Consider the following 25,065-nt stretch of genomic DNA (forward strand, 5'->3'; position numbering starts at 1 on the left):
TATGATTAAGATATATATTTAAAAAATCTTTAAATTGAATCATCTGTACGGTATCACCACAAAGATTAGCGAGCTATGCGCGCTAGTTCGGCTTGGATTACGAAGCCCTGTGCTGGCCCCTAGTGTACAAAGTGTGTAACTGAACCGAAGTCTTTCAAAAGTAGAAGCTTTAGCACGAATTAAAAACTGTCGCACCTACCAGCTCAGAAAAACTTTACTTATTTTACATTAGACATGTGTAGTATATAGACCAAGGCAGATATAAAGGGTATTTAGGAAGAAGAAAGAGCAAATATATTGGTAAACAGATATATTTACTAACACGGTACAGTGCATATGGTTAAACTGGTTACTTGTTTATTCGAGGCCATCTGCTAGGAAGAGTATCCTTCAATTCAAACAGAGAGAGAGAGAGAGAGAGAGAGAGAGAGAGAGAGAGAGAGAGAGAGAGAGAGGCGGAGGGAAGGAGCAAGAAGGATAGGGAGAGTGGAGAAAAAGACAAAAGAATCAGACCAAAAAAAGGAGTAGCAAAGAAAAATGTAAGTATTAAAAACTATTTCAGAATATTTTTAGAGAATCTATTCTATTCCACCACCTCAGCTAGTATGTCATACAGCAATACAATGACAGTGCACGTTACTCATTACTGAATTAATCATTAAACATGGTGTTGAGACAAGACTAATCTTATTTTTATTTTGCAGTACATGGTTTCCAGAGTGATGAAACAGCATTGTTAACTGTATTTCACAGAATAGCATTAACACATGTATAAACTTTATTTACATCTTAACACTAAAATTGATTGAGGGTGTTGTGTGTGTGTGTGTGTGTGTGTGTGTGTGTGTGTGTGTGTGTGTGTGTGTGTGTGTGCAAGAAAAAGATAGATAAATTATAGATAAATGATTAAGTTTCTGATTAATGCAAATACATTTTTGCCACTGTGCATATGCACTGGAGCACTAAAAACTTTACAATGCTCCTGGAAAAGTGTGTGTGTGTGTGTGTGTGTGTGTGTGTGTGTGTGTGTGTGTGTGTGTGTGTGTGTGTGTGTGTGTGTGTGTGTGTGTGTGTGAGGCATTGGAAAACACATTCTTTAGAGTGAACTCATGTCTTGGACTCCAAGATGTTACTGAAACATTTACTGTGGGAAATACGGTCTAAGAGGAAAAGCAAGAGAGAGGGTGTGTGGGGCAGCTGTGTCTAATATCCTTTAATTACAGAGCGAGAACACAGACTGGAATCATGAGCACATCTATAAATAAAAACACTGGAAGAATTGGATGCAGGGAGAATTTTTGAGCCCTCACATCTGTTGCCCTCCCTCACTTGCTCGTCATCTGAGCTCTTAAACTGCATGCCTCAGTGTCTTTCACAAGACTCAGATGAGGAAAAGTAGATCAAGACAATTGAGACCAATGGAAAGTTCAAGACAAATGGATCAAGTCAAATGGAAAGTTCTGCTGTTATATGCTGAGCTGAAAGGCAGAGGAGCAATGCGATGTTCGAATGAACAGAGACCGGCTAATTCTGCTCAGAGCGCTTCCATCCTAGTCTTTTTCTTGACAGCTCCTTGGCTGTGATTGGTCAGAACCCGAAGAGATGGGCAGCCACCCAACTGTCATGCTCTTGTGCTGTTTCTGTGGTAACAAGAAAATTCCAAACAGTACAACACAAACCAATTACATTAATTAGTGTCAATAAATTAATATTTATTCTTCTCACCCAATACATAGTTGTCATGTTTTTTTCTTCCACAGGATTGGCTGCCGTCTGGGCCCAGCAGACGGGTAGGGCAACATTTCATAATCGTTTTGATTAAATAATCACATTTGCTGTACAGAGGTCAGAGCATTGTGTGTGTGGCTTCTGATTGTGGAGCTATCTAATTACTCATTTATTTTTCATCAATAGAGCTACCATTCTCAGAAAACTCTGAAGGGCCACAAGGTTAGTGTTTGTATGGATAGTCTATATGTGTATGAGAGACAAAAAACAGGTGTGTTACAGTGGCTATGTCCTGTAGACTGCAGAGAGGAAACATATCCGTGCACTAGGATGTACTCTGTCCACCGCCCCATAAAGAGATGTATCCATTCGCTCTGCCTTTACAGGTAATACACACACATGCACACACACACACACACACGCACACACACACACACACACACACACCTTAATAACACCTTAACTGCATCTCTCGTAGTCTCCCACGAGTCTACATGATCAACAAAGAGATTTGTGTGAGGACTGTGTGTCAGCAGGAAGAGGCCCTGAAGGGTGGGTCACATGACAAACACAACTTACTTATCTTTCTTATCCTTATGACATAGATCAAAGATGTTCGTGAATTTATAGGTTTAGCTCTCTATGCAGATTAGCTAAGTTTGTACTTTTTGCTCTGTAGGTGGTAGATCACATCTCACTTTGTTCCCATGTTCGTTACTGAAGATTATTTATCTCTGCATCTGTCTCTCTCCCTCTCTTAGCGGAAATATGCAGAGAGAAATCTGGGTGGCCAAAACGAGTTCAGAGGTCAATCAGAAGGCGCTGTTATCGTTAAAAACAGAACAAGCACAAGGAAGGAGTAATACTGTGAAAAAGATAATGAGAGAGAGGTAGATACAATGGAAGGAACAAGAAGATAGATAGATAGATAGATAGATAGATAGATAGATAGATAGATAGATAGATAGATAGATAGATAGATAGATAGATAGATAGATAGATAGATAGATAGATAGATAGATAGATAGATAGATAGATAGATAGATAGATAGATAATCTGACAAAACTCAAAGAGATGTTGGGGGTGGAGAGGACTCATTTACACAACTATAAATTGATGCCTGAACCACTGTTTCATATTTTAAATAAAAAATACACTTAGTGGTTCACTGACCAGACAAACAGTGCTGTTCATATTCTTCGTTCACCTAGTCTGTTTCATGTACTGCTTTAAGTGAATTTTACTTTATCACTTGACTGAATATTTCTTATCTTCACCAACAAGTGTGCCGTGTTGCGATGTTGAAGTTCTATATTAATAAATCATTGTCAGCACTTAGTTCATGTTATCAGTATTTCTCCACTTCATTCTCATACTTTTATGTAATAATTGTAAACAAGGAAAGTTTGCACCTTAGCAAATAAACACGACTGTATTTCCAGTCTAGTTGGATAAATCTCTTCATGATTTGCATTATTTGGTTTTACATTTTGTAAACAGAGATCTGTCAAACAACAAAATATAAAGATAGCTTTCTCATGACTTGTTTTTATGTTGCTATTACATGGACTTAAACAAACATTTATGCAATATACAGATTTTCCAGTGCATACATTGTTGGTTATATAGTGTGAATGGACATACAAGAGTGTATGGAGAGGGGGGTATATCAGGGTCAATCCACTCCAAATACTGTTTACTGGCACTCTCCCCAGTCACAAATAAACATCATCACAGTTTACATACACACAAAATGACACATAATAATGCAAAAAAAAGCTTATTAAAACATTCTAATTTGCCATGCGTGACACACAATCTTACATGCCACTCCCAGACATCGTGTCTTTGACCTCTGTATTCCTGTAATTACATCAATGGCTGACGTCTTTTATTTGTACGTTCATGTGCCAGACCTTCAGTGCGGTACAGTCAGGTTCTGTTAGACACATGTTAGTTCCACATTACACACGTTAGTTCAGTTCACGGGAGACAGAGGTGAAAACACTGTGAGACTTTTTCGCTGCAAGACTTCAATTGCATATTAATGCCTGATTTATTATTGCATGTCATCAGGAAAGAGCAGTCACGTGTTTGAGTTGCGCTGCATTTACAACTGGCTCAAATGTTACTAATTATTTTCAACACTAGGGGGCGACATGATAAGAAAAGTTTATTTGTTCTGAATCCCTTTGTTTATCCGTTAGAAAATTAGGCTTCTAGAGGTAACTAAATCAACTTGGTGCTTTTAAACTTCATACTTTTACAAATATACACATAATTAAATTATTAAGTAAAGTAATTTTCGCATAAAGGACTTGCACACAACCAAGAAAAAATTCAAGGGAATGTGAAGGAAGGGAAAACAGACTGAGAAGTATGTGTGTGTGTGTGTGTGTGTGTGTGTGTGTGTGTGTGTGTGTGTCTCTGTGTGTCTCTCGCTCTGTGTGTGTGTGTGTGTGTGTGTGTGTCTCTGTGTGTCTCTCGCTCTGTGTGTGTGTGTGTGTGTGTGTGTGTGTGTGTGTGGCAAGGCCAGATAAAGCCACTTTGGGGCTTTAGGCTATTAAAAAAATTGAGGCCTCATTAAAATGAATAGGCCATTATGAAGCAATAAAATAGCATGCCTGCACTAATTCTGGGACAAGCGGAAAACAATAAATAAAGTTACTTGGCTGATTTAAGAGTTTTATAGAATATATCATTAGTTAGGGTTACAGTTATCTCTTGCTGCAGTTTTTATTTGTGATCCCCACGGTCATTTGCTGTCAAATTTCATAGAAGGTGCCATCATTTAATACATTTTGCTATCTTATCTGACAAAAGACTAAGTGGAAAAGTAGAACCTAGTCATGTGTTCTCTATTTCACACGATGATGAGTGTGTGTGTGTGTGTGTGTGTGTGTGTGTGTGTGTGGGAGTGTGTGTGTGTGTGTGTGTGTGTGTGTGTGTGTGTGTGTGTGTGGGAGTGTGTGTGTGTGTGTGGGAGTGTGGGAGTGTGTGTGGGGGGGGAGTGTGTGTGTGTGTGTGTGTGTGTGTGTGTGTGTATGTGTGTGTGTGTGTGTGTGTGTGTGTGTGTGTGTGTGTAACAAGTAAGGGAACAGCGAGATTGGACCCTCAGAACTGAACCCAGCTCATGGAGGAGGACTCCTGATTGGCTGGCTGAGACGACAAGCTGCAAGAAACAGGTGAAAAAAGTACTGCACACATGTATACATTCACACAGAGAACACAGATTTATTACTAAAAATGTCTTTTCAGAAGCAGAAGTCAGCTGGTCTGATATTTATCTGTTTTTTAAATCCGATTTTGTTGACTGTTGCAAATATATGAGCTCACTATGTCCGCCAGGGGGCAACAAAATGATTAAATGTTAAATAAAATATATAACAGTGCAAATACAGTATTTACAGTACAAGGTAACGGTCTTACTTTTGGTTGACAATAGAAAGATTTGACCAGAGGAGTGTTTCCTTTTTTAACCTAACCACAAACTGACTAAGACATTCTTACAAAAGCACATCTGTGCTATCAACAATGGAATGCTGTTTCTAATGCCGCAGGAACGTAGGTATGTTGGGAAACAGAGTTTTTAAACACAGCTTCGTTGAACTGCAGCCAAAGGAAAATGTCTAAGATTTTAACTATGCTCCAAATACAATATTCTGAAAATGTCAAGTGGAACCTTTAACACTAACATTTGTGCGTTGAGAACACCCATCTGTGCTAGACTTTGGAAGTAAACAACCTGCAGAAATGAATGGGGATTGCTGTTTACAGTACTTTGGAGTTTTCTGCTTTACCTGTCTGATGTGAAGTCCCCCCACATGTCTGTGGTTGTGCTGGAGGAAGCAGGCTGGACCAGGGAATTTGAGTTATTGCTGTCTAAGTCTAGCAAACAACCTGAAGAATGAACCCAACAAAGGACACAGGTAAGCAGGGGCCATGTCAGCTGTGAGTGGCTAGCTAGTGTTTTTTATGTCCAGCTAGGCATTCCTACAGTCTCTATAAGCAAAACATCCTGCCAGGCTTTCTGTAATTGGACATCCTTTGGGGAAATACGAGAATAATTGCAAGCATACCTGTGCCACTGACTTTAGTCAATGGTTCTACACTGTGATTGGAAGGGGCTGCCGAAGGAGGCGGAGCGATCCTTCCACTCGGAGGTGGTGGAAGGAGTCCAAACCCACCTGAACTTTGGGGGCGGGTCTTGTCTTTTTTTTTGCTTTGCTGGAAAAAAAAGCAAGGCACTTAGTAAACAAATGCACAAAAGCAGCTATATTTCATAAAATAACTTAATATTAGGAATCAGACTGCTTTAGGTTTGCTGTTACAAACTGTTTGGTCTAATATATAAGCACTAATATATAAGCTGTGATATGTCTTATTGGGAATGAGATAAAGTGAGAACAAAGTGACTTTACCCCGATGTTAAGTGTGATGGTCTGGCCCTCTTTAAAGCCTAAGTCTAATTTAGGACCTAAGTCTGGAATCTGAGCCTGCTTGCTCAGTTCATTATCCTGCTTCACCCATCTGAGAGAGAGAGAGAGAAAGAGAGAGGGGGGGGGGGAAAGAAAGTGAGATAGACAGAGAGAGATGGAAAAAGAGAAATGGAGAAAGAAAGGCAGAGAGAGAGAGAGAGAGATAGGGAGGAAGACAGACAAAGAAAGACAGACATCATGTTCTGCACAAGCCTGATGCTATAATTGATCATGTCATGCCACTGTACTGAATGCTTGTTACTTTTATCTCAGTAAATAATCTTTACATGGAAATAGGCATAAAAAACAAACTTGAAATGATCTTGCAAAGCCACGTTGAAATCAAACGCATCTCCTCTGTCCCCAAATCCGATGCCAATAAATGCACTACGACCTGCCAAGCAAAAGGGGATGACAGGGTGCTGATTTGTGATATGAGGATCTGATATTTCATTCAGACTAAGAATCTGAATTCACTCTGACCCACCACTGTCATCCTGAATCCGAAGTACAAAGTAGCGGCTCGAGTCACTCACGGTTTCAACTGCAATACCGGGATACTGATCCACCGGGGCTTGGGCAAACAGCTCCCCTGCAGACCAGGAGGAAAACAGCATTGTCAGCAAGCTGAGGAACTCTCTGCATATGAATAATGCCCACTCCTCAGCTAAACTGTGCATTTGTTTTGATCAATCGTGTGTTGCGTGCAAAAGCACTTAAGCATCCTGCCTATTGTGTTCTAAGACAGCTGACATTTTTTGGGTGGACTTAAATAACGTGATTCATCCCGATGGTGTTCCGTCCTCTCCTGTTTCCTCTTCCGCAGTCCACAGCTGTCCTGTGCAGCTGACCCTTATTACACCAAGGTTTGCCACGGGGTCACACAACAGTCCAAAACCTGTTCACTGATCTCGGTTTTAAAGTCAACCTGCTCTCTTAAAAATATCAGAGGCTCATTCCTCTTGAATGGGATCTCACTGTACAGATCATGGTTTTGTCTAAGGAAGAAACACTTGATACATTGCCCTCCAAATGGAGGGTTTTGAGAGGTACACTCCAAACGGAGAGTTTATGAGAAATTTCTCAGAATGCCTTGCGAATCGCTGCAAAATGGATGCACAAGTGACCAAAGAAACCCACAAATGTAAGTATTTTCTCTATTAATAAAGATAAACAAATTACAATACCATTGTATTAATGTCATTTCAATTTATTATCCATTTCTTTCTTTTCTTCATAACAAGCAAAATATTCGGTAGTAGTATGCCAAAGACTCGGCAGCCAGCTAACTAACGCTACATCGTTATTGCTGATTTGTGTATTTTGACATATTTTCATGCCACGCCCTCCAATCATATGCCTTACAATGGCCAAACTGTAGCAAGGCTGCTGATGCTTACTGCTCCTCTAATATCAGTGCAGACGGCAGGCTTGCGTACTGAGCACTGAGAGAGTGAACCAGTAGTGAAGCCGTGTTCTTTTTTTATTTGGTGACTGATTGATGTGTGAAACTGAAGCTGCGGGTGACAACTGCGGACAAACGCAAAGGGACGCCTATAGCCACGCAAGTGACATCACCACGGCTGAGGACGGCATACTGGAAAGGTCTGCCTAAAGCCTGTGGAACCATCACGAACCACTGGGTTCTTGAAGAGCTGCTCCAAAAGGGCAGATTTCAATCATGATCCTTCTAACTCGGTTCCAAAGGGCAAGAGGATACTTGAAAATAAGAGGTAAAAATAAGAATTGGGACTGGGTGTAAACACTTAGAATATGTTCCTGAAGACGAGTTTGCCTTACTTGCTTGTATGCAGCTTCAGTACTGGGCCTGCATCTGTTTAGCGATGTGTTTTCAACCCATGCTTTGATTAAGATGCCTGCGCACTTACATCCAACCTGCTTTCAGACATGCTGGAAATCAAAGGTGCATGTGTGCAGTTCTGTCGTTTGATGCGCATGCTTAGAACATCTCTCTAACCTGAGATCTTGTCTTCTAGTTTTATATAGGCAACTTTGCCCTTGGCTGTCACCCGCAGTCGACCTGTCCAGTCAGGAGCATCTAGCTTCCAGTCTGCTGCCCTGCAAAACACATTCACACAATCACACATCAGTCAGAGCAACCAGAGAAGTATGTGTGTGTGTGTGTGTGTGTGTGTGTGTGTGTGTGCTTTTGTATTCAATATGAAGTGTTTTTGTAGAAGTGTCTATGAGATATTGCATTAGGATACTGGCATGTTAAAGCATGAGGGCCATAAACTTTGAGAGTGAAGTTAGTGTCATAGAGTACTTAATTACACATGGTTTAAGGTGATGTGAGTATAATATTTTCAGGAAAAAATCCTGTTAAATTTTTTTTTTATCATACTCCTGTTGTGTAAAAGAGTGAGAGGGTGTGTGTGTGTGTGATAGAGAGAGAGAGAGAGAGAGAGAGAGAGAGAGAGAGAGAGAGAGAGAGAGAGAGAGAGAGAGAGAGAGAGAGAGAGAGAGAGCAGTTGTCTAGATTACTGCTGGCTTTTGCCTTGGGGGTCATGGCTTAAATAACATACGGTCAAATAACGGTCATATAAAATTTATGATTAAATTTATGGCTTAAATTTGATTTTACTTCCGTCTCCTAAAACAAATTACTTAGACAGATGTCATGTGCTGCGGGCCCTGCGATGACTTATTAAACGCCATCATTAGTATCATTATTACTCATTTCCACACAGCTACGAAACGTGCCCGAGTTACGCATTTTCTCCCACGCGGGTCTGGATAAAGCAATCATCCGTCAGTTACCAGCAGAAATACGCACTCTGCTGTCCACTCACTGTCGGGAAACTAACGACAGCAGCATAGCGAAAACCTAAACACGTCAAACTATTCTTAAACAGACGAACCCACACACAGGCTAAATATGTTGGCACAATATTGCATACACACATCATTAAATTATCTTGACATCTACATCACCGAGGTTCACAAAAACATATTGCTGATGAGAAATGATGAATCTGAACACCTTCTAAATCGTTTCCGATATTAATAATTTCTTCCAGATTCCAGAGCCTAGCTCTTGTGTCAGAAGGTTTCCATCCAGTGTTTGGCAGGCTTGTAACCAAAACAGGTAAGCTAGCGGGTCAGTGTCACCACAGCACGATGGCCACGCTAAACCTTGGGCACATCGGAGTGCCACCGGAGCCACCGAAAATAATCTGCCAAAGGTCTTAATGCTGATCGCCATCCCTAATGCGGCCGATCGTTTAGAAAACGAGTTCAGTGCATGCTGCGCTGTCCTTGACCTGGGAGATGCTGGGAACACAAGGCAAGGTCACGGCGCTGTGCACCGCGGCTGCACGTTTACTGCATCTTACCTGACGCCGCGGTTCGACGCCCGCGGTGGGATTCGGTAAACACCGACGTCAGGTTTGACACACAAAACCGACTCATATTCACCTTCGGCAGCCATCTTGATTTTTAAATCAATCGGTTTTTTGTTGATGCCGGTTCTTGATTATTATAATGGTTCCGTTAACGTCGTAGTACACCGTGTATCCGCGCAAGCGACGAGAGCGCGGACCGGGCGTTTCCCCGTGTCAGTCGCGCTCTTTCGGCGCGGGGGTGTGATGGGATGCCACTGATCAGACCGGACCAGTTTCAGCACGACAGGAACAAATGTTCCAATGCCAGGAACAAATGTTCTCAACGCCAAACGAATGAGACCAACTCACACGAGAGCAAACGCTTTATTGTAGTTTTCAGAAACTGCACAGCGCCCCCAGTGAGTTTATAAAAAAAAAAAAGAAAGAAAGAAAGGGTAATGCTATAGAATAAAAGTGAATAAAATTCAAGTCTCAGGATTCAGTATCACAGCACCATCATCTTTAGGCTATTCTCTTGCCAGAATCTCAGAATCTCCATCAAAGACCCAGCAGCGTAAAGCCATCCCTCATATCTTCACTTTCACGGGGCTGTAGACGCAAACAGAAAAGGTACAGTTCTAGTTACACATGTTTTCATGTTTGTGCACAGTTATAATGCAGCTATATAACAGCTATATGTAATGGAGTGGTTATCATCATGACCTGAAGGATGCGGTGCAGCGTGCGGGACAGTCTGACAGAGTTCTGGTGGAGGTCATTCCAAGCTTTAAAACATCTGTCCTTGCGAGCCACAAACGTCTGCCAGCAGTAGAAATAATCTGTGGACACATGACATGGCAGAGTCACGCACTTTCACATACTAGTATACAGATTTACTGTAACACGCCAAGCCCATTTCAGTTTACATGAACCCAGTAGTGTGGTTTCGGTAATGACACTGTAGTAACGGACGCATTACCCTTGTTACCTTTATAGGTCATGACAGATATTTGCACCCCGGCCCGTTGTAAGTTCCGTAGTCCCTCTCTCTCCCGGCTGTCCTCCTGGTCACAGAAATAGAGACGGGAGACGAAGATGCGCAGCCGCAGGTTGGGCGTCTGGGACAGGAAGCGGGCGAGATGCTGGGCGCAGTCTGAGCAGGGTGACCACGAGCAGAACCAGGTGACAGCGTAGCCCACCCTCACGCCGTCCGCACCCGCGCCCCACAGTCCTGGGCACAGTGCCCCCAGGTGGCGCAGGAAGAGGAGCTAGGGGTGGGGGGGAGGCATGATGGGAAGAAGCCCCAGACAGACCAAGAGTGTGCGAAAGAGAGAGTGAGAAAGAGAGAGAGAGCGTGAGAAAGAGACAGAGAGAGCAATGGAATTGATGTCTTCTTAACCCAGACTGCCCTGGTTCCATCCTAACAGCATCTGTTTCTGCACCAGCTTTCCTTCGTAGCTCTCACCTCCACATGGCAGCCGGAGCGGTTGCGCAGGTGGCCGAAGTCGAAGGACAGCGAGTCGGGACCGTGGCGTCTCTTGATCACGAAGCAGAGGTAGGTCTCATTCCTCCCACGGGCCCAGCGGACATTCGTGTAGTGGTAGATGAACTTCCTCTGGGTCAGAAGAACACTACCATCCCCCACAACACATAAGTACCAATACTAGCTGACACAGGCTGCCATTCATGCTTGTATCATAGAAAGAACATGCAGGATAATTTAATGACCCATTTTGGCCTTGTGCGAGTTAGACCTGCATAAATGCATCAGGAAAAAAGTAATAACAAGAATGAAACTGAATGAAGTGTTTTTGTGTTGCGATTTGAAAAATGACAAGTGCTTGGCTTTGAGTTCATTACCGTTCAAGACTTTGAACTTTAAATGTGTGGTGCAGTCATGCATGTGGGAAATGCCATAGCACAAAGTCATTGTGAGGAGTTGCATTAATGGTATTCTGTTCTTAGTGTCCTCCATCTTTCCAGACTTAAACACTTAAGAAGGATGCCAAGCACACTTCACAAATTTACCTTCATGGGGTATTTTTCGGGGGGGTGTGTGAAACTTTAGCTGCACAGATGTAGAGATATGTCAAAAATACAATACACTATGCAGAGGTAATTATAACACATCCATACATGCATGTACACAAGCACATAAACGTATGCACATACCTCTAATACTCAAGTTTCTTTTTGTGTCAGTGACAGTAGAGAAAGTTTGCAAATTGCATGGCATTAGCTGTATTGTGCCGGACAGAGATGTTTAATTCATTACAATATTCATTCTGAATACTGATTCGTTCCTGAATAATTTCTAGATGCTCAATCGACAGCAAATCCTGTGGGATTTACGGTCGCCGCGGTCAGGATTGGTTTTCTCAGTATTATGGGTTTTTGCTTTCACTCACCTGTCCAACTTGCTCATCATTCCGAAAGATGAAACCCACTCATTCATTGAGTCATGCAAAAGTGAGTGAGAGTGTTGAAAGCAGAAAGGAGGAAGAGGGAGGTATAGAAAACAGGCGACATATCGGTACAGCTCGGCGTATAGGGGTCCCTGATTGGGTGGAAGTCATTTTCAAACCTGGCTGGGAGGGCTGAAGTTCATTTAAACTGGCGCTGTCAGAGTCACATTAATAGAAAGTTCTATTTAAAGGGACACACAAATGAGTTGTAGCCTTTACGCAAAGCAACAAGCACAGTGTAGTGACTATATTAGACAATAGGGTTTAAGTGACAGTTTGATTGACATAATTTTAAACGGATGGACAGATAGATAGATGAATGTTTAGAAAATGGCCCCCATAAAACTGCAATCCTAAGACTCTTATAACAACCACATATTTACACAATAGCAGTTTTATTGACCATATATTAGTCCCTTAAGTGTTTGACGTAATTCGTAACCTTTTTTTACTTGCATGTGCGTCACAGAACACGGCCAGTGGTGTAACCATGGCAAACTAGAAATTTCCAGAAGGATTGCACCCATCCAAGGAAGACTCCACTTCACTTTTCCCACACAGTTTTAAAATCTGCCCACTCGTATGCTTTGTCTTTTTCTCCTGGATTTTCTTCCTTTTATGAAGTTTTTCCCCACGGGGACCCTAATAACTGACTTGACTAAAAAGGGCCTGCAAACCTCTGGAAGTTCCGACAGCTTTTCAGGATGGTTTTCCAGGGAAATAGTTTATAGCTCTCCTCTCCGATACACGAACATGAGCAGACACTCAAGGACAGAGAGAGGGCCCTTGACCACAAAGAGGAGACAAAAAAAAATCGGCCTGACCACAGCATGCCACTGTGTGTGTATGCAATAGTGTGCGCACATAAACACATGTTGTAAACCTCATATACATACATACGCATGCAAACAAACACACATGATTATTTTCTACTCCACTGTTATCTTCTCTTGCATATTTGTGACTGCCTACAGTTGTTATTGAAACTCCTCCCTAGTTGCAGGACAGTTGATATTGTGTGTGTCTGACTGTAACCCACCTTCTCATACACTCAGTGGCTAGGGAAAGCACCGTTTCCCAGAGAGTTCCCTCTTATTTGTGTTTGTGTATGTATATTTGTGTGTGTGTGATAGAGCGAGAGTGAGAGAGAGAGCAGATGTCTGATTTTTCACATCTGGAAGAGATCTGTCTGCTCCCATGATTTACCTTCCAACCACAAGCCTTTCTGAGATCCAGCTGAAATGCAGCGTGTGTCTGAGTGCACGTGTTTGTGCGCCTACAGTAGTGGACAGTGCAAGAGAAAATGTTGAACTCATAGGAAGCCAAATTTTCTATGTCAATTATTATTGAAAAATAATGTATAATAACTATAGGAAGAAAAAGCAAGCATCTATCTGTCTTTCACTCACACACGCATGCGCGCGCGCGCGCACACACACACACACACACACACACATTCATATTCATATTCATATTGGAGGATGGCCTCTGCATTGACTGGCTCAAAACAAATGAACGAACAGGGCAGGAAGTGCAGAGTCATACTTTCCAAAACCCACCCACTCACGAAACACCCCCCCACCCCCCCCAAACACACACGGGTGCGCACACACACAAACATGCCAAGCCCAACCATGCAAACAAGCTCAACCACAGCTCCAAACTAGCTTTTCCAGAGTTGTGAACTCGCATCTGTTTCCTGACAACAAGAATAGTTACAGTACGGTTAGGGGAGGACGTGTGCAGGTGTTCGCTAGTACACAGCGCGACAACCCCGAGGTCCCTCCACAACAAGCAAACCACAGTGACATGCAAAAAAAACTTCACAGGAGACAAAAGCCCATGACTAACGCTCTATTCTGACCCAAAAAGCATCAGGCCTCGTAATGAATCAGAAACACTCTGGTTCTCGCTCCATTCTGGCCCGCTATCTCTGCTGCATCCCAAACACCTGCAAAGCAGGGTGCACTCGAGAGTGTCGGCCACAGAGGCAATCGGTTCCACGGGTTTTGCGGGTCACTCTGGATAAGAGAATAATACGAGTAGTTGGAAATTTAAATCAGCTCTTTCTGTTTCTGTGCTAATATTTTGACAGCGATAGTGGTTGAATCCAGCAATCATAGCAGCATTTCATGCTCTTTAACATCTGAATGCGAAGGCTTTAAAATAGCAATGAGGTTTGATGCTGCATCAGATGAGCTTTCTCTCTCTCTCACACACACACACACACACACACACACACACACACAACAACTGTACAAACATCCGATGAGGGACTAGGTGAGACAACCAGAATTGTGTGTGGTTAAGGTAGCTACAGGGTAGTGTCTACAGAGCTAACCACACACCCACTCGAAGTTCTTGCTTCTTTAGCTACTAGCACAAAGGCTCAGTGTACACAGACCATCGTGCAACGTTGCCGTTTCATCTCTTTTGTGTCCGTTCTATTGTGCTGCCATACAGTACGACGAAGCAACTGCAGCAGACCTGCAGAATGTTCAAATCTGTTAGTGAAAGGAGAGAAGCAGGTTGCTACAGATCTTAGCAACGGTACGTCTGAGTAATTTTCATATTCAAGATGCTTCACAGATCTGTTTGCTCCTTCAGACCGAAACCATCTTGATGAGTTGAAGCGCTGCACAATTAAAAACCCAACAGTGCATAAAAGCACAAAATATTTATTAATGTATTTTCCAAACAAAGGAACTGCTGAGGTAAAACTGCCGCTAGCGCACAGGTCAAAGGAAAATGGACTCTAGTAGGTCCAAAATTATATCAGTCACAACAAACTGGAAAGACTAGAGGCAAATGCGCAAACATAAAAACACCACACAATAAATAAATCATATGCATAAATAATTAAATGCACGGGCATTTGATGAAAAGGCTGCTTCAGCCTCGCGCTCTCCTTTTGCGTTTACGGTATAAATTATTGGTTACCACCTTTTAATTTCATTAGTAATGCATTTACCACGCAGACTTCATAATGAAACTGCACAACATGTTTCTTCTACTGAGACTAAAAAGCAGTTTCAATATTTCTTTATGGTGTTTCAAAATGCCTTCAGCACAAAGCAAGACCTCAAAGTTTTGCTCCTCTTGTTATATGGTAAACTTTCCACACGTTGCACTCACGCTCACAGGTCTTTAACAAACACCTTAGTCAGCGGGAGCCCCAGCCAGCCTTTTTCTGGCCCCCCATAGTCCTCCTCCTCCTCCTCCTCCTCCTCTTCCTCGCCCTGAAGCCCGGAGGTTTCTCCGTAGAGCCGGTAGCCAAGCTTCCTAAAGAAGGTCTCCCCCACTTTGGACGGGAAAGGCACGTGGGCGTACACCCTGCGTGCCCCGCCCTGCCTTGCTCTGGCCTCCAGGCCCTCCACCAGCAGCTTTCCGAGCCCCTTTCGGCGGTACCAGCTCTGCACCGCCAGTCTGCAGACGCGGAACGCTCCCTGCCGGCTTCGCCCATCTCGGGCCACGCAGCCGAGCACCTCGCCCTCGCTGTCCGCCACCCACACCTCACCCGCCACGCGCGCCCGCTCCTGCAGCTGCCGCTCGTCCGCCCGCTCCCCGGTCTGCCCTTTCTCCCGGGCCTTCTTGCGCCGCCTGGCCTTCTCTGGGCCGACGACCAACCCGGCCCGGGCCGCGTGCGGGTTGGGCAGCGCGGGCTCGGCTCCGGCGCCGAAGCTGCTGCCCAGGTAGTCCCAGTAGGTCCTGCTGGAGCCCAGGATGCCTGTGGAGCGTGGTATGGTGAGCTTAAGGTAGACGATGACGAGGAAGACAGGGATGAGCAGAGCTACTATGAACGAGTGCACCACAAAGCGCAGTACGGAGGAGAGCATGGCTAGGAGGAGCAGCGCCAACGGACGGGTGAGGAGGTGCAGGATGAGCCGGTTCTCTGTACCTTCACATCCCTCCTGCGCGGACAGGGGTTAGATGGAGGGTGATGAAAGGAGGCCGGGAGAGAGAGAGTGACAGAGTGATAGAAAAGCAGGAAGATTGAGGAAGACAAGAAATTTGTTTATCATGTTATGAATGAGGGCAAATTAATTTTTAAAAATCACGGGTCGAAGAGGGAAACGCACACCTTGATGAGGGCTTTTACAGCCTCGATATCCTCCTCTTTCATCCGACGGAGAACTACATTTCCCAGATCCAACCTCATCTTAACCTTTGATTTACGGTAGTTCAGTTAGTGGACCTAAGCAGACAGCAAACAATGCCGAAAATGGGAATTTGGAATACATGTGAAAATTAAAATAACCTGACACAAAATCGGGCCACTTGCAGTTTACTCATAAAATGTATAGATAGGTTAACATTAGCAATATTACGATTCCGACGTGTCGGACTATACATGCGATAGGCTGCCGTTACCAGTAATGCTAATAAAATTCAATGAGGCGGTCAGTAAAATTCCCACCTTTAAACCGTGTCTGGTCACCTAGATGTGATTACCATGGTCGAGACATCAGTAGGTCAGACTGAGGGACTACATGTCTGAATGTTCTGGGTGCGCAGTCGCCATACAGTCAGTGCCGTCTTAAAATGAAAAGCCATCTTTTGCGGCACTCATTTAAATGTATTACTTCAGCAAATACCAAGTTGAAGTGTTGTAGTGTTACAGTCTACTGTCGATAGTTTTTTAAGGTTGTCGGGCTTCAGGGCGTGCTTTAGTCTAGGCTACAATTAGCTCCCAGCCGCTTCCGAAAGAGACGCTTTCAGCCTTATATGGTAAACGCCGGCTGTTTAAAACTTAGATGCTACTGTGTATCGGGCCAGCGTTTGACCTACTTACCTTCGAACAGAGATTTACAGGTCAAAGGCTTTCCAAGCGGGGGCAAAGCTCACAAACGCTCATCTCAACCAAATCTAAAAGCGTGTTTGAGCGTGAGGATTTGTGTTGTTGCCGTTATCTGCAAGCCCATTTTCAGCGTGTCTTCCTTCGTGAATAGCAAGCGGCGCAAGCAGTGCGTAGCGAAGCGTTAGCGCAAGAGTTCAGGACCTGACCATGAAATGTACTTATCTGTGCCCTTGCTTGCTAAGATTAAAGAACGTATCAATTAAAAATACATTAAAAAATAAATAAATAAAGAAGCGTAATTAAGTAAACTATTTTTCCAAGCGCTATGCTTTGTTTTAATATAAGGACACAAAAAGGTGGATTATTACAATACTACTAAAAATACATTACCAACCGTTTTTTTACTGAACATTATCATGTCCTAATATCAAGTTATAGTGAAACCAAACAATATAGTCATATTCACAATTCATGTTTATCTTACACACCCACTGTCAACATGACAGTATATTAGGTTATAGTTCTCCAACATTCTTAAACGACTACTCTTTTCAGTTCTTCCGTTGTGTGTGTATTTCAGTCAGGGAGCTATTTTTTTGACAGGGTTAAATCTGCCATTTGTGGTCTGTGAAACAGCTCCCCGTAGGGGCCAGGTGGGCAACTGTCACCTCATACTTTCTCTTCACTGCCTCGAAACTTCAGAGACACTGAAGTGCGAGGACAATAGGAAATTTGTTTTTTTAAAAAAAATCAACCATTGCACTAATAGTTTAGATAATTTAATTGTCCGGCTCCCGCCACATTCTATACAGCACTGTTCCTCCACTGTTCATTCTCCTGGAGGCTAAAAATCACAGTGCAGAATGTCAGGTTCAGGTTCAGTTAGTCACCCGGGTCATTACAGATCCATGGTGTGTTAACAGAGATACATGTCACAGGTAGATTCAAATAAAGTAGTGTGTGATGGTTAGTCAGACAAAGGTGTGTTCAGTGTTAAAGCAACACAACCGGCATTTAGATTTGTTCCAAGCTCAGCCCTCGGTGCCATTCACGCCAGCCGACGAGAGTCTGTTCTCGGTTTCCGGAACCTTCTGCTCGTCTGACTTCACTTCATGTGCTGCAATAACTTCTTTTTCCGTGTTCCTTAACCCTAAAGAAACACCTGCTTCTGCTCCTTCTCTCAAACTACTGGTACTGACTTCAATAATCACGATACCTTCTCCTCCCTCGAACTGAAAGATGCCCCCCATTTGCCCTGCTCCTGACCCGATGACTCCCTCTGGATTAGTGAAACGGTCCCCAGTTTCAGAACTGCAACCCTCGTCCTCTATCAGTGCGATCATTTGAACTCTTTCCCCACTGCCTGCGTCCCCATCTATTTTGGCTTCATTGCCCAGCTCAAACACAACCTCCTGGCCCCCGAGGGGCATCAAGGCTTGGGCAGAGTGGCAGGACAGGCCCAGGTCCTCACCCTGGCCTTCACTGTAGCCAACGTTTTGCTGGATGTCTTCATCACTCTGAGGCTCTGTTTGGAAATGAAGGACAAATGATTTTTCCTCCACTCCAGCATCTCCACCAATCCCTTCCATCCTCTCGCCTTCGCGCTCCCCGCTCCAGTCTCGGAGCAAGTTGAGGGAGACCATCTCATCCTTGCCCCCGCCGCCCTCGTTCTCACCCTCCGCCTGAAACCGAAGGACGTACGACTTTTCCCCACCCTCTCCGGTCCCTCCTCCACCTTGCTCGCCTTGCCCTTCAAACTGCAGCACATAGGATCTTCCTCCCTCCACGCCTCCCTCCATCTCCACCTTCACCTCCATGCCCTGCCCCCGCTCCCTCTCCTCGGCCTCCTTCTCGAAACAGAGGACAAAGCGCTCCCCCGAGAGCGGATTCGGGAGCTTTCCTTTGGCGGGATCGTCTAGCGAGCCGCCGTCCGAGGCACACGGGTTGTCCGCTGAAGAGGCTGTTGGGGTCACTGCCGATATGGTGACTGTGGTAGGGACCAGGGCAGGGACAAGCACTGGATTTGAATTCAGAGGTGGCACTGATGTTGAAACCTGAACATTGAGTTGCTGGGAGACCGTAGTTGATGGGGTAGCAGGAGCCACAGCTGTGATTGCTGTAGAAGTGGTAGATGGGGCTATCGCCTGAGATGCTGGAGCAGATGTGGTCTGTACCACTGAACTGGGTTTCTCGGCTCTGGCCTTGGGTTTGCGCCCACGTCTGGTTCTAGTGTTTCTGGTACGACCAAGTGTTCCTAAAATGGGCCTGGTAATGGCTGTTGTGCTCTGGGCTGGGGCTGTAACAACAGGTGCATTATTATTTGTCAGAATAAACCTCTGCTGAGTGTGGAGTGGCTGAAATGGTGAGATTTGAGTCTGGGGTGCTGTCAAAACCTGAGGCAGGGCCGGTATGGTCTGCACCAAGGGGAGTGGCTGTGGAGCAGAGGAGGTGGGTGTGGTGTTTGTATTCGAGGCGGTGGGGACGAGGATCAGGCTTGGCTGGTTCCCATTGGTGGACTGGCACTGAAGAAGCAGGAAGTTCTGGGACGGTGGCGGCGGCGGCGGTGGTGGTGGAGGAGGAGGAGGGGGCGGGGCCGGCTGTGTGGGCGTAGGATTGGACAGCGGGATCAGCTGCAGCCCCATGGGCGTCTGAATCATAAAATAATTCTGTGACGTGTTCGGGGGAATATCCAGGTTCGGCGGGGAGAGGATGAGCGTGGAACTGCCGTCGGCCGGGAACAGCGAGCCGAGGCCGCCGGCCGCACTCACGTTCAGGCCGAGTGCGGCGGGCGGAGCCTCCGCCGCCCCGCCCCCTCCCTTCCCCGCCTTCCCCGCCTCCCTGGCGCATGCCAGCCCCCCACCGGTGCCACTGTGCGTGCGCAGGTGCCGCTGCAGGTATGAGTGCATGACGAACTCCTTGCCGCAATGCTGGCACTTGAAGTCCTTGCGCGACGAGTGCGTGCGCAGGTGCAGCTGCAGGTTGGACGAATGCGTGAAGCTCTTGTGGCACTGCGCGCACTGGAAGGGCCGCTCGCCCGAGTGCGTGCGCTCGTGCTGCTTCAGGTTGGACGTCTGCGAGAAGGCCTTGCCGCACACGGAGCAGGCGTGCGGCCGCAGGCCCGAGTGCAGCTGGCTGTGCCGCCGCAGGCAGCTGGTGTTCTTGAACGACTTGCCGCACTCCTGACACACGTAGGGCCGCTCGCCCGTGTGCTGCCGCAGGTGGTACTGGTAGTGTGAGCTCCACTTGAAGGTCAGGGGGCAATAGGGGCACTGGAAGGCGCGCACACCTGTGTGCACCTGGTCAAGGGGAGAGAAGCGGAATGCTTGACTTTCTGTCACGATGGCCATACAAGGCCAAACGCGCAGGTTTAATGCTGCTACATAATGCGACTGTGGTGTTCTTTGTGATATATTAAAACACATGGGTGAACCCTTCATGTGACAATGAAAATCAGCCCTGCAATATTTTGAGCAACAGACTTTGGTGTACCACACAATTGCTGCAACCAAAACGTCTACATCTACTTGGTCAAGACGGCCAAAACGCGCAATAAAAAAGTGTTAGAGCTTCTTTTGCACATTGTATCTTATCGCTCCATCAGTACTGCAAAGGATAAAGTCAGCATAAGGAATAATGATGTATTGAGACAACTAGAGGGATATGCATGGCCTGCACAATACGCTGCGTGTCAGTTGTGTGATTACTCAGCCTGAATCTGCAGGACGCAACTTGTTATTCTTCTCACATTCATACCGCATTATGGCTTTAATGTTTAGAACAAGGTCATGTAGGGATGCCTTCTGAATGTACCGATTTAGCTGTCACCCCCGCAACACGTGTCAGCTGCGATGGCATGCTTACCCGCTGGTGTATGGACAGCAGAGATGATCTCTTGAAGCTCTTTCCACATTCTGTGCAGCGGTACGGTCTCTCTCCAGTGTGGTCTCTCATGTGGTAGCGCAATCCTGACGACCCCTTAAAGGACTTCCCACACTCCGAACAACGGTACGGCCGCTCTGTAAGGAAGCGAAGCACGGAGACGGCACACTCAGGCGAGAGAAAGAGAGTTGGTCACAGTGGGGATGAGTCTGCCATCAAAATTCATGCGACAGTATGGCGTGACTAAACTGGAACTAGCCACTCCCACCTTGGCGTACAGGTAATTTTCGTTGCAACGTTGCAACTGTCATGTTGGCGGTAAATGTCGCTAGTCACGCCCTTTTCCTGGAACCAATCAGATTCACTTTACATGACCACGCCGTGACAGTCAGTGATGTCATCAGACTCTCTCACTCCCTCACCGTTATTCGCTGTGGCGCTCTTGCTCCCGCCTCGTCTCCGCCCTGCCCTCCCCGACGCCCTGGGCACCGGCTTGGCCGCCTGCCTCTCGCCCTCTTCCGGGACGGCGACGAGGCTGACGTGAATCTCCCTCTCGCCCTCGCCTTCCTCGGCCTCCCGCTTGGCAGAGGGCGAGGTGCGCAGGGGCAGAGCGAGCGTCAGCGAGGGAGGGCACACGATCTCGGCCTCGGCCTCGGCCAGCAGCCGTTGCTCCGCGGTGTGCGAGAGCTGGTGGGTGAGCAGCGAGGACAGCAGCGGGAAGGAGCGATCGCACGCCGAGCAGCTGAACTGGGATCGCGGGTGGTGCTGGGACAGGCCCAGAGGGTGCGCCTGGTCGGAGAGCACGACAGAGGCAGTAACTCACACACTGCGCTGCGCTTGAAAAAAAAGCCTCGAGAAAAGAAACTGCAGCTCGTGGGCCACCACGCGCCAAGGCGGTTTCTTCCCCGCCACACACCCACCAGTCCCTCGTTACACCCACCTGTGCCTCGTTACACCCACCTGTGCCTCGTTACACCCACCTGTGCCTCGTTACACCCACCTGTCCCTCGTTACACCCACCTGTGCGTTACACCCACCTGTCCCTCGTTACACCCACCTGTGCCTCGTTACACCCACCTGTGCCTCGTTACACCCACCTGTCCGTTACACCCACCTGTCCCTCGTTACACCCACCTGTGCCTCGTTACACCCACCTGTCCCTCGTTACACCCACCTGTGCCTCGTTACACCCACCTGTGCCTCGTTACACCCACCTGTGCCTCGTGTCTGCTCAGTGACGTGCTGTTCCTGAAGCTCTTGCCGCAGTAGGCACACTCGGGCAAGGCGGCCGGTCTCGCCGCCGCGTCCGCTCCGGGCGTGGTGGCGTCGGGTGGCATCTGGGCTACAGGGCTGGTGAAGGTGTGGAGCAGATTGTATTGGACCTGCCCGCCCCCGCTGCTAATCCCGCCCAAACCAAGCAGCTCCGCCCCCTGCGCACTCTCGGACGCTGCCGTGGTCTCCACCACCTCCTCAAAGTCGGCCAGCAAGGGCGCCGTCCCGACCAGCGAGCTCCCATCCCCTCGAGCCTCGATGATGGCCCCCGTGTTGTCCCCGCCCCCGTCCCCCAGGCCGTCCAGGTGCAGGGCCTGATGCTGCTCCAGGTGCGTCTGGGTTCCGAAGGTCTCGCTGCAGCTGCCGCAGCTGTAGAGCAGCACGCTGGCTCCTGAGTCCCCGCCCCCGTCCATGCTCACCTGCATGTGCTCCGAGCCCGCGGCCGCGGCGGGCGTCAGCGTCAGGACGTCGGGACCGGCTTCGGACGAGGATGCCGCAGAGGACGAGGGCATGTCGTGAGACAGGAAGACCTGCCCGACCCCGCCCCCCTGCCCGCCCACCAGGCCCACCATGTCAGAAATACTCATCCCAGCCGCCCGCAGGTCGTCCGGCGTCGCGCCCTCCAGCACCACCTCCACGCTCGCCCGAGGCCCCGCCTTCCCCGCCTTGGCCCCGCCCTTGGCCTTGCCTTCCGCGTGGGAGTTGCGGTGGAGCGCCAGGTTGGAGGAGTGCGTGAAGCTGCGGCCGCACTCGCCGCACACGTACGGCCGCTCGCCCGTGTGTATGCGCATGTGCTGCCTCAGGTTGGTGGACTGGCTGAAGGCCTTGCTGCACACCACGCAGATGTAGGGCTTGACGCCCAGGTGTACGTTCTTGTGCCGCCGCAGGCTGCTGGAGTTCTTGAAGGCCTTGGGGCAGCTGTCGCACGGGTAAGGGCACTCGCCCGTGTGCTGCCGCAGGTGGTACTGGTAGTGTGAGCTCCATTTGAAGGTCAGGGGGCAATAGGGGCACTGGAAGGTGCGCAAGCCCGTGTGCACGCTGCGATGGACCTAGCCATGAAATCACGAGGATAGGGAGTAACGCAAAATCAAATCATGCAGAATTGTACAAACAAGTACATTTGAGAGTGTCATTCCTAAGGAACTAATACCTTAGTTCCTAAGGAAATGTAATTTTTTTAGATACAAGTGACAAAGTAGATAAATTATAGCTACAAATAAAATGACATCCCTATTGCTGAATAGCTGTCACCATCTTATCCCATATATGGCAGAAGAGGCATGTTGACTCTGACAGCGACAGGTGCGGCTCACCTGTAAGAGAGAGGAGCGCTTAAATGCTTTGCCACAGTCCTCACACTTATAAGGCTTCTCTCCTGAATGGGATCTAGGATAAAAACACACACACACACACACAAAACCGAGCCACTTTACAGACGTTCAACTGTTTCCATTGCGAACAACATGCATGTGGTTAGTGAACATCAAGGTGTTGTACTAGCAGCACGAATCACGTTTTACCATAATAACTATTATAATTACTGTTGTTATACTATTATTAGAATTTTTGTTATATTTAAGCCAACCGTATCACCTCTGGTGGTATAGAAGGGCTGACGAGCCCTTGAAGGCCTTGGGGCAGAGGTTACAACGGTACGGCCTCTCGTTGTTATGGCTACGCTGATGATGAGCAAGCCTGGAAGACCATTTAAAACTCTTCCCACAGTCCAGGCACTGAAAGGGGTGTTCAGGGTTCTGGGAGGCGGTCACCCCGGACGACGACGTCGTCACCATCTCCACGCCGGTGAGCACGACCGCCTCTGGCTCCTTCTCTTCTTCCCCCGCCTTCTCTCCGTCGTCATCGCCGTCTTCCGCCGGGGTGAGGAGCGAAGGGAACGGCGATAGGGAGGACGGGGTTTGTGTGGGAAGGAGCGTCGTCTGGACCACCAGGGTGGCAACCGTGTTGGCCATCGCTCCCCACGAGCAGAGGAGGAAGCCGTGGAGGGGTTGGGCTGTAGCGGGTCTTAAACGTCCAGCAGGCAATCACCACACACGACAGCCATCGCGGGCGTTTGGCCGAGTTTAGTCATGGAGCCTAAGGGATCTCCTCTTCAGTTAGACTTCCAGGCTGGGAGACACAGGGCTGAAATGAGATATGTGCCTTTTTTTCACCTGTTACCAGAACTGTGTCCACATAAGCAAAATACTAAAGAATAAATGCTCAATGTGAATTCCAAGTGAATGTTCAATCCTCCACCAAATTCATGAAACATGTGTTTAACTTAAGTATAATGAATTCCCCCTGGAACTGAACTTTAAAGCAGTTTTCATTTTGCTGGTCTTGAAGCCAAGCCATAAGTCACAAGCTTTAAACACCTGTGACCAGTTTCTGATCTAAGGTCAGTTTTATTTAAGCCAGCCACACCACCTGTACGAGCTCACAGCGCGGCGCAGCCCACCATCAGGCTGTAAACGGCTCGGCTAATTACTGCTCACCTTCCCCTTTAAACGCCTCCTCCTCCTCCCCTTTAATGCCTCCCTGCCTCCCTCCCATATCCGTGTGTCCCTGCTGTGTTGTCTCAGGGAAATTAAAAACACAAGATAAAGAAAAAAAAAACGGCTTAATACCAGGCACGCACTCACCCTCACGTTAGGGTATAAATCGACATTTGCTTATTTTAAAGCCGATTTGTGCGTTTATTTGTCCAGTCACGAGCCGGCCCTCTCGAGTCCATCTCGCTCCCCGTCTCGCTTAACTAAAGCGTCGCACTAGTTGTCGGTATTTATGCATATATATATACTGCATGTATTACTTGCCTGCGATTATTAGATAACTCACAACGGAGGATATGGATGTAGTGAAACGGGGCTGAAGTCCGCAGTGATAGTCCATACAACCTTAACAATAATCTCGAGCACAAACTAACCAGCAGTCACCCGCCTGCTTCCGCCTCCCAGTGACGGTGAACACTATTGGTCCGTCCTGCTCTCCGGTTCGCTGACGCCATTGGTCGACACGATCAACGCTGATAAATTACTCCTAACGGGGCCTTTAAGTTTACAGCAAACTTCAAACTCCGCTAATCTGCAAGTCTCTTATA

General features: G+C 47.0%; 5 protein-coding genes across 11 annotated transcripts; 1 reads left to right on the plus strand and 4 right to left on the minus strand.

Annotated features, from left to right (window-relative positions):
* The first annotated feature begins 208 nt into the window (after positions 1-208).
* mfap5 (microfibril associated protein 5) lies at positions 209-2,777 on the plus strand. Its single transcript, XM_026999182.3, has 7 exons — positions 209-539; positions 1,570-1,645; positions 1,761-1,790; positions 1,915-1,950; positions 2,027-2,114; positions 2,207-2,280; positions 2,490-2,777. Exons 2-7 carry the CDS (start codon positions 1,603-1,605, stop codon positions 2,561-2,563), a joined length of 345 nt encoding a protein of 114 aa, XP_026854983.1. The 5' UTR covers positions 209-539; positions 1,570-1,602; the 3' UTR covers positions 2,564-2,777.
* Positions 2,778-3,171: 394 nt separating this feature from the next.
* LOC113570636 (adaptin ear-binding coat-associated protein 1-like) lies at positions 3,172-9,697 on the minus strand. Its single transcript, XM_026999162.3, has 8 exons — positions 9,564-9,697; positions 8,186-8,286; positions 6,695-6,799; positions 6,520-6,601; positions 6,151-6,259; positions 5,809-5,956; positions 5,530-5,629; positions 3,172-4,901 (listed from the first exon to the last, which is right to left on the minus strand). Exons 1-8 carry the CDS (start codon positions 9,656-9,658, stop codon positions 4,844-4,846), a joined length of 798 nt encoding a protein of 265 aa, XP_026854963.2. The 5' UTR covers positions 9,659-9,697; the 3' UTR covers positions 3,172-4,843.
* A 321-nt stretch (positions 9,698-10,018) lies between these two features.
* Positions 10,019-12,511, minus strand: aicda (activation-induced cytidine deaminase). Its single transcript, XM_026999173.3, has 5 exons — positions 11,960-12,511; positions 11,017-11,182; positions 10,540-10,819; positions 10,275-10,390; positions 10,019-10,160 (listed from the first exon to the last, which is right to left on the minus strand). Exons 1-5 carry the CDS (start codon positions 12,004-12,006, stop codon positions 10,110-10,112), a joined length of 660 nt encoding a protein of 219 aa, XP_026854974.1. The 5' UTR covers positions 12,007-12,511; the 3' UTR covers positions 10,019-10,109.
* Positions 12,512-14,678: 2,167 nt separating this feature from the next.
* On the minus strand, positions 14,679-17,432 carry nat14 (N-acetyltransferase 14 (GCN5-related, putative)). Of its 2 annotated transcripts, none has more exons than XM_026999194.3 (3): positions 16,809-17,432; positions 16,098-16,211; positions 14,679-15,927 (listed from the first exon to the last, which is right to left on the minus strand). In XM_026999194.3, the coding sequence occupies exons 2-3, from the start codon at positions 16,173-16,175 to the stop codon at positions 15,154-15,156; spliced, it is 852 nt and encodes a 283-aa protein (XP_026854995.2). In that variant the 5' UTR covers positions 16,176-16,211; positions 16,809-17,432; the 3' UTR covers positions 14,679-15,153. The 2 variants fall into 2 exon arrangements, with proteins under 2 accessions (XP_026854995.2, XP_035386871.1); XM_035530978.2 differs by lacking the exon at positions 16,809-17,432 and adding an exon at positions 16,434-16,799.
* Positions 17,433-17,577: 145 nt separating this feature from the next.
* Positions 17,578-24,920, minus strand: znf628 (zinc finger protein 628). 6 transcript variants are annotated; one of them, XM_081696093.1, is made up of 7 exons: positions 24,804-24,920; positions 23,559-24,092; positions 23,279-23,351; positions 21,908-23,014; positions 21,116-21,482; positions 20,676-20,830; positions 17,578-20,110 (listed from the first exon to the last, which is right to left on the minus strand). In XM_081696093.1, the coding sequence occupies exons 2-7, from the start codon at positions 23,933-23,935 to the stop codon at positions 17,846-17,848; spliced, it is 4,344 nt and encodes a 1,447-aa protein (XP_081552219.1). In that variant the 5' UTR covers positions 23,936-24,092; positions 24,804-24,920; the 3' UTR covers positions 17,578-17,845. The 6 variants fall into 6 exon arrangements, with proteins under 6 accessions (XP_081552219.1, XP_081552217.1, XP_081552215.1 ...); XM_081696091.1 differs by having other exon boundaries at positions 23,559-24,107; XM_081696089.1 differs by having other exon boundaries at positions 24,782-24,920.
* Positions 24,921-25,065: the final 145 nt, after the last annotated feature.

This window comes from Electrophorus electricus, chromosome 14, assembly GCF_041902795.1.
Source record: "Electrophorus electricus isolate QZ-2024a chromosome 14, ASM4190279v1, whole genome shotgun sequence".
In the NCBI taxonomy this organism is placed as follows: domain Eukaryota; kingdom Metazoa; phylum Chordata; class Actinopteri; order Gymnotiformes; family Gymnotidae; genus Electrophorus; species Electrophorus electricus.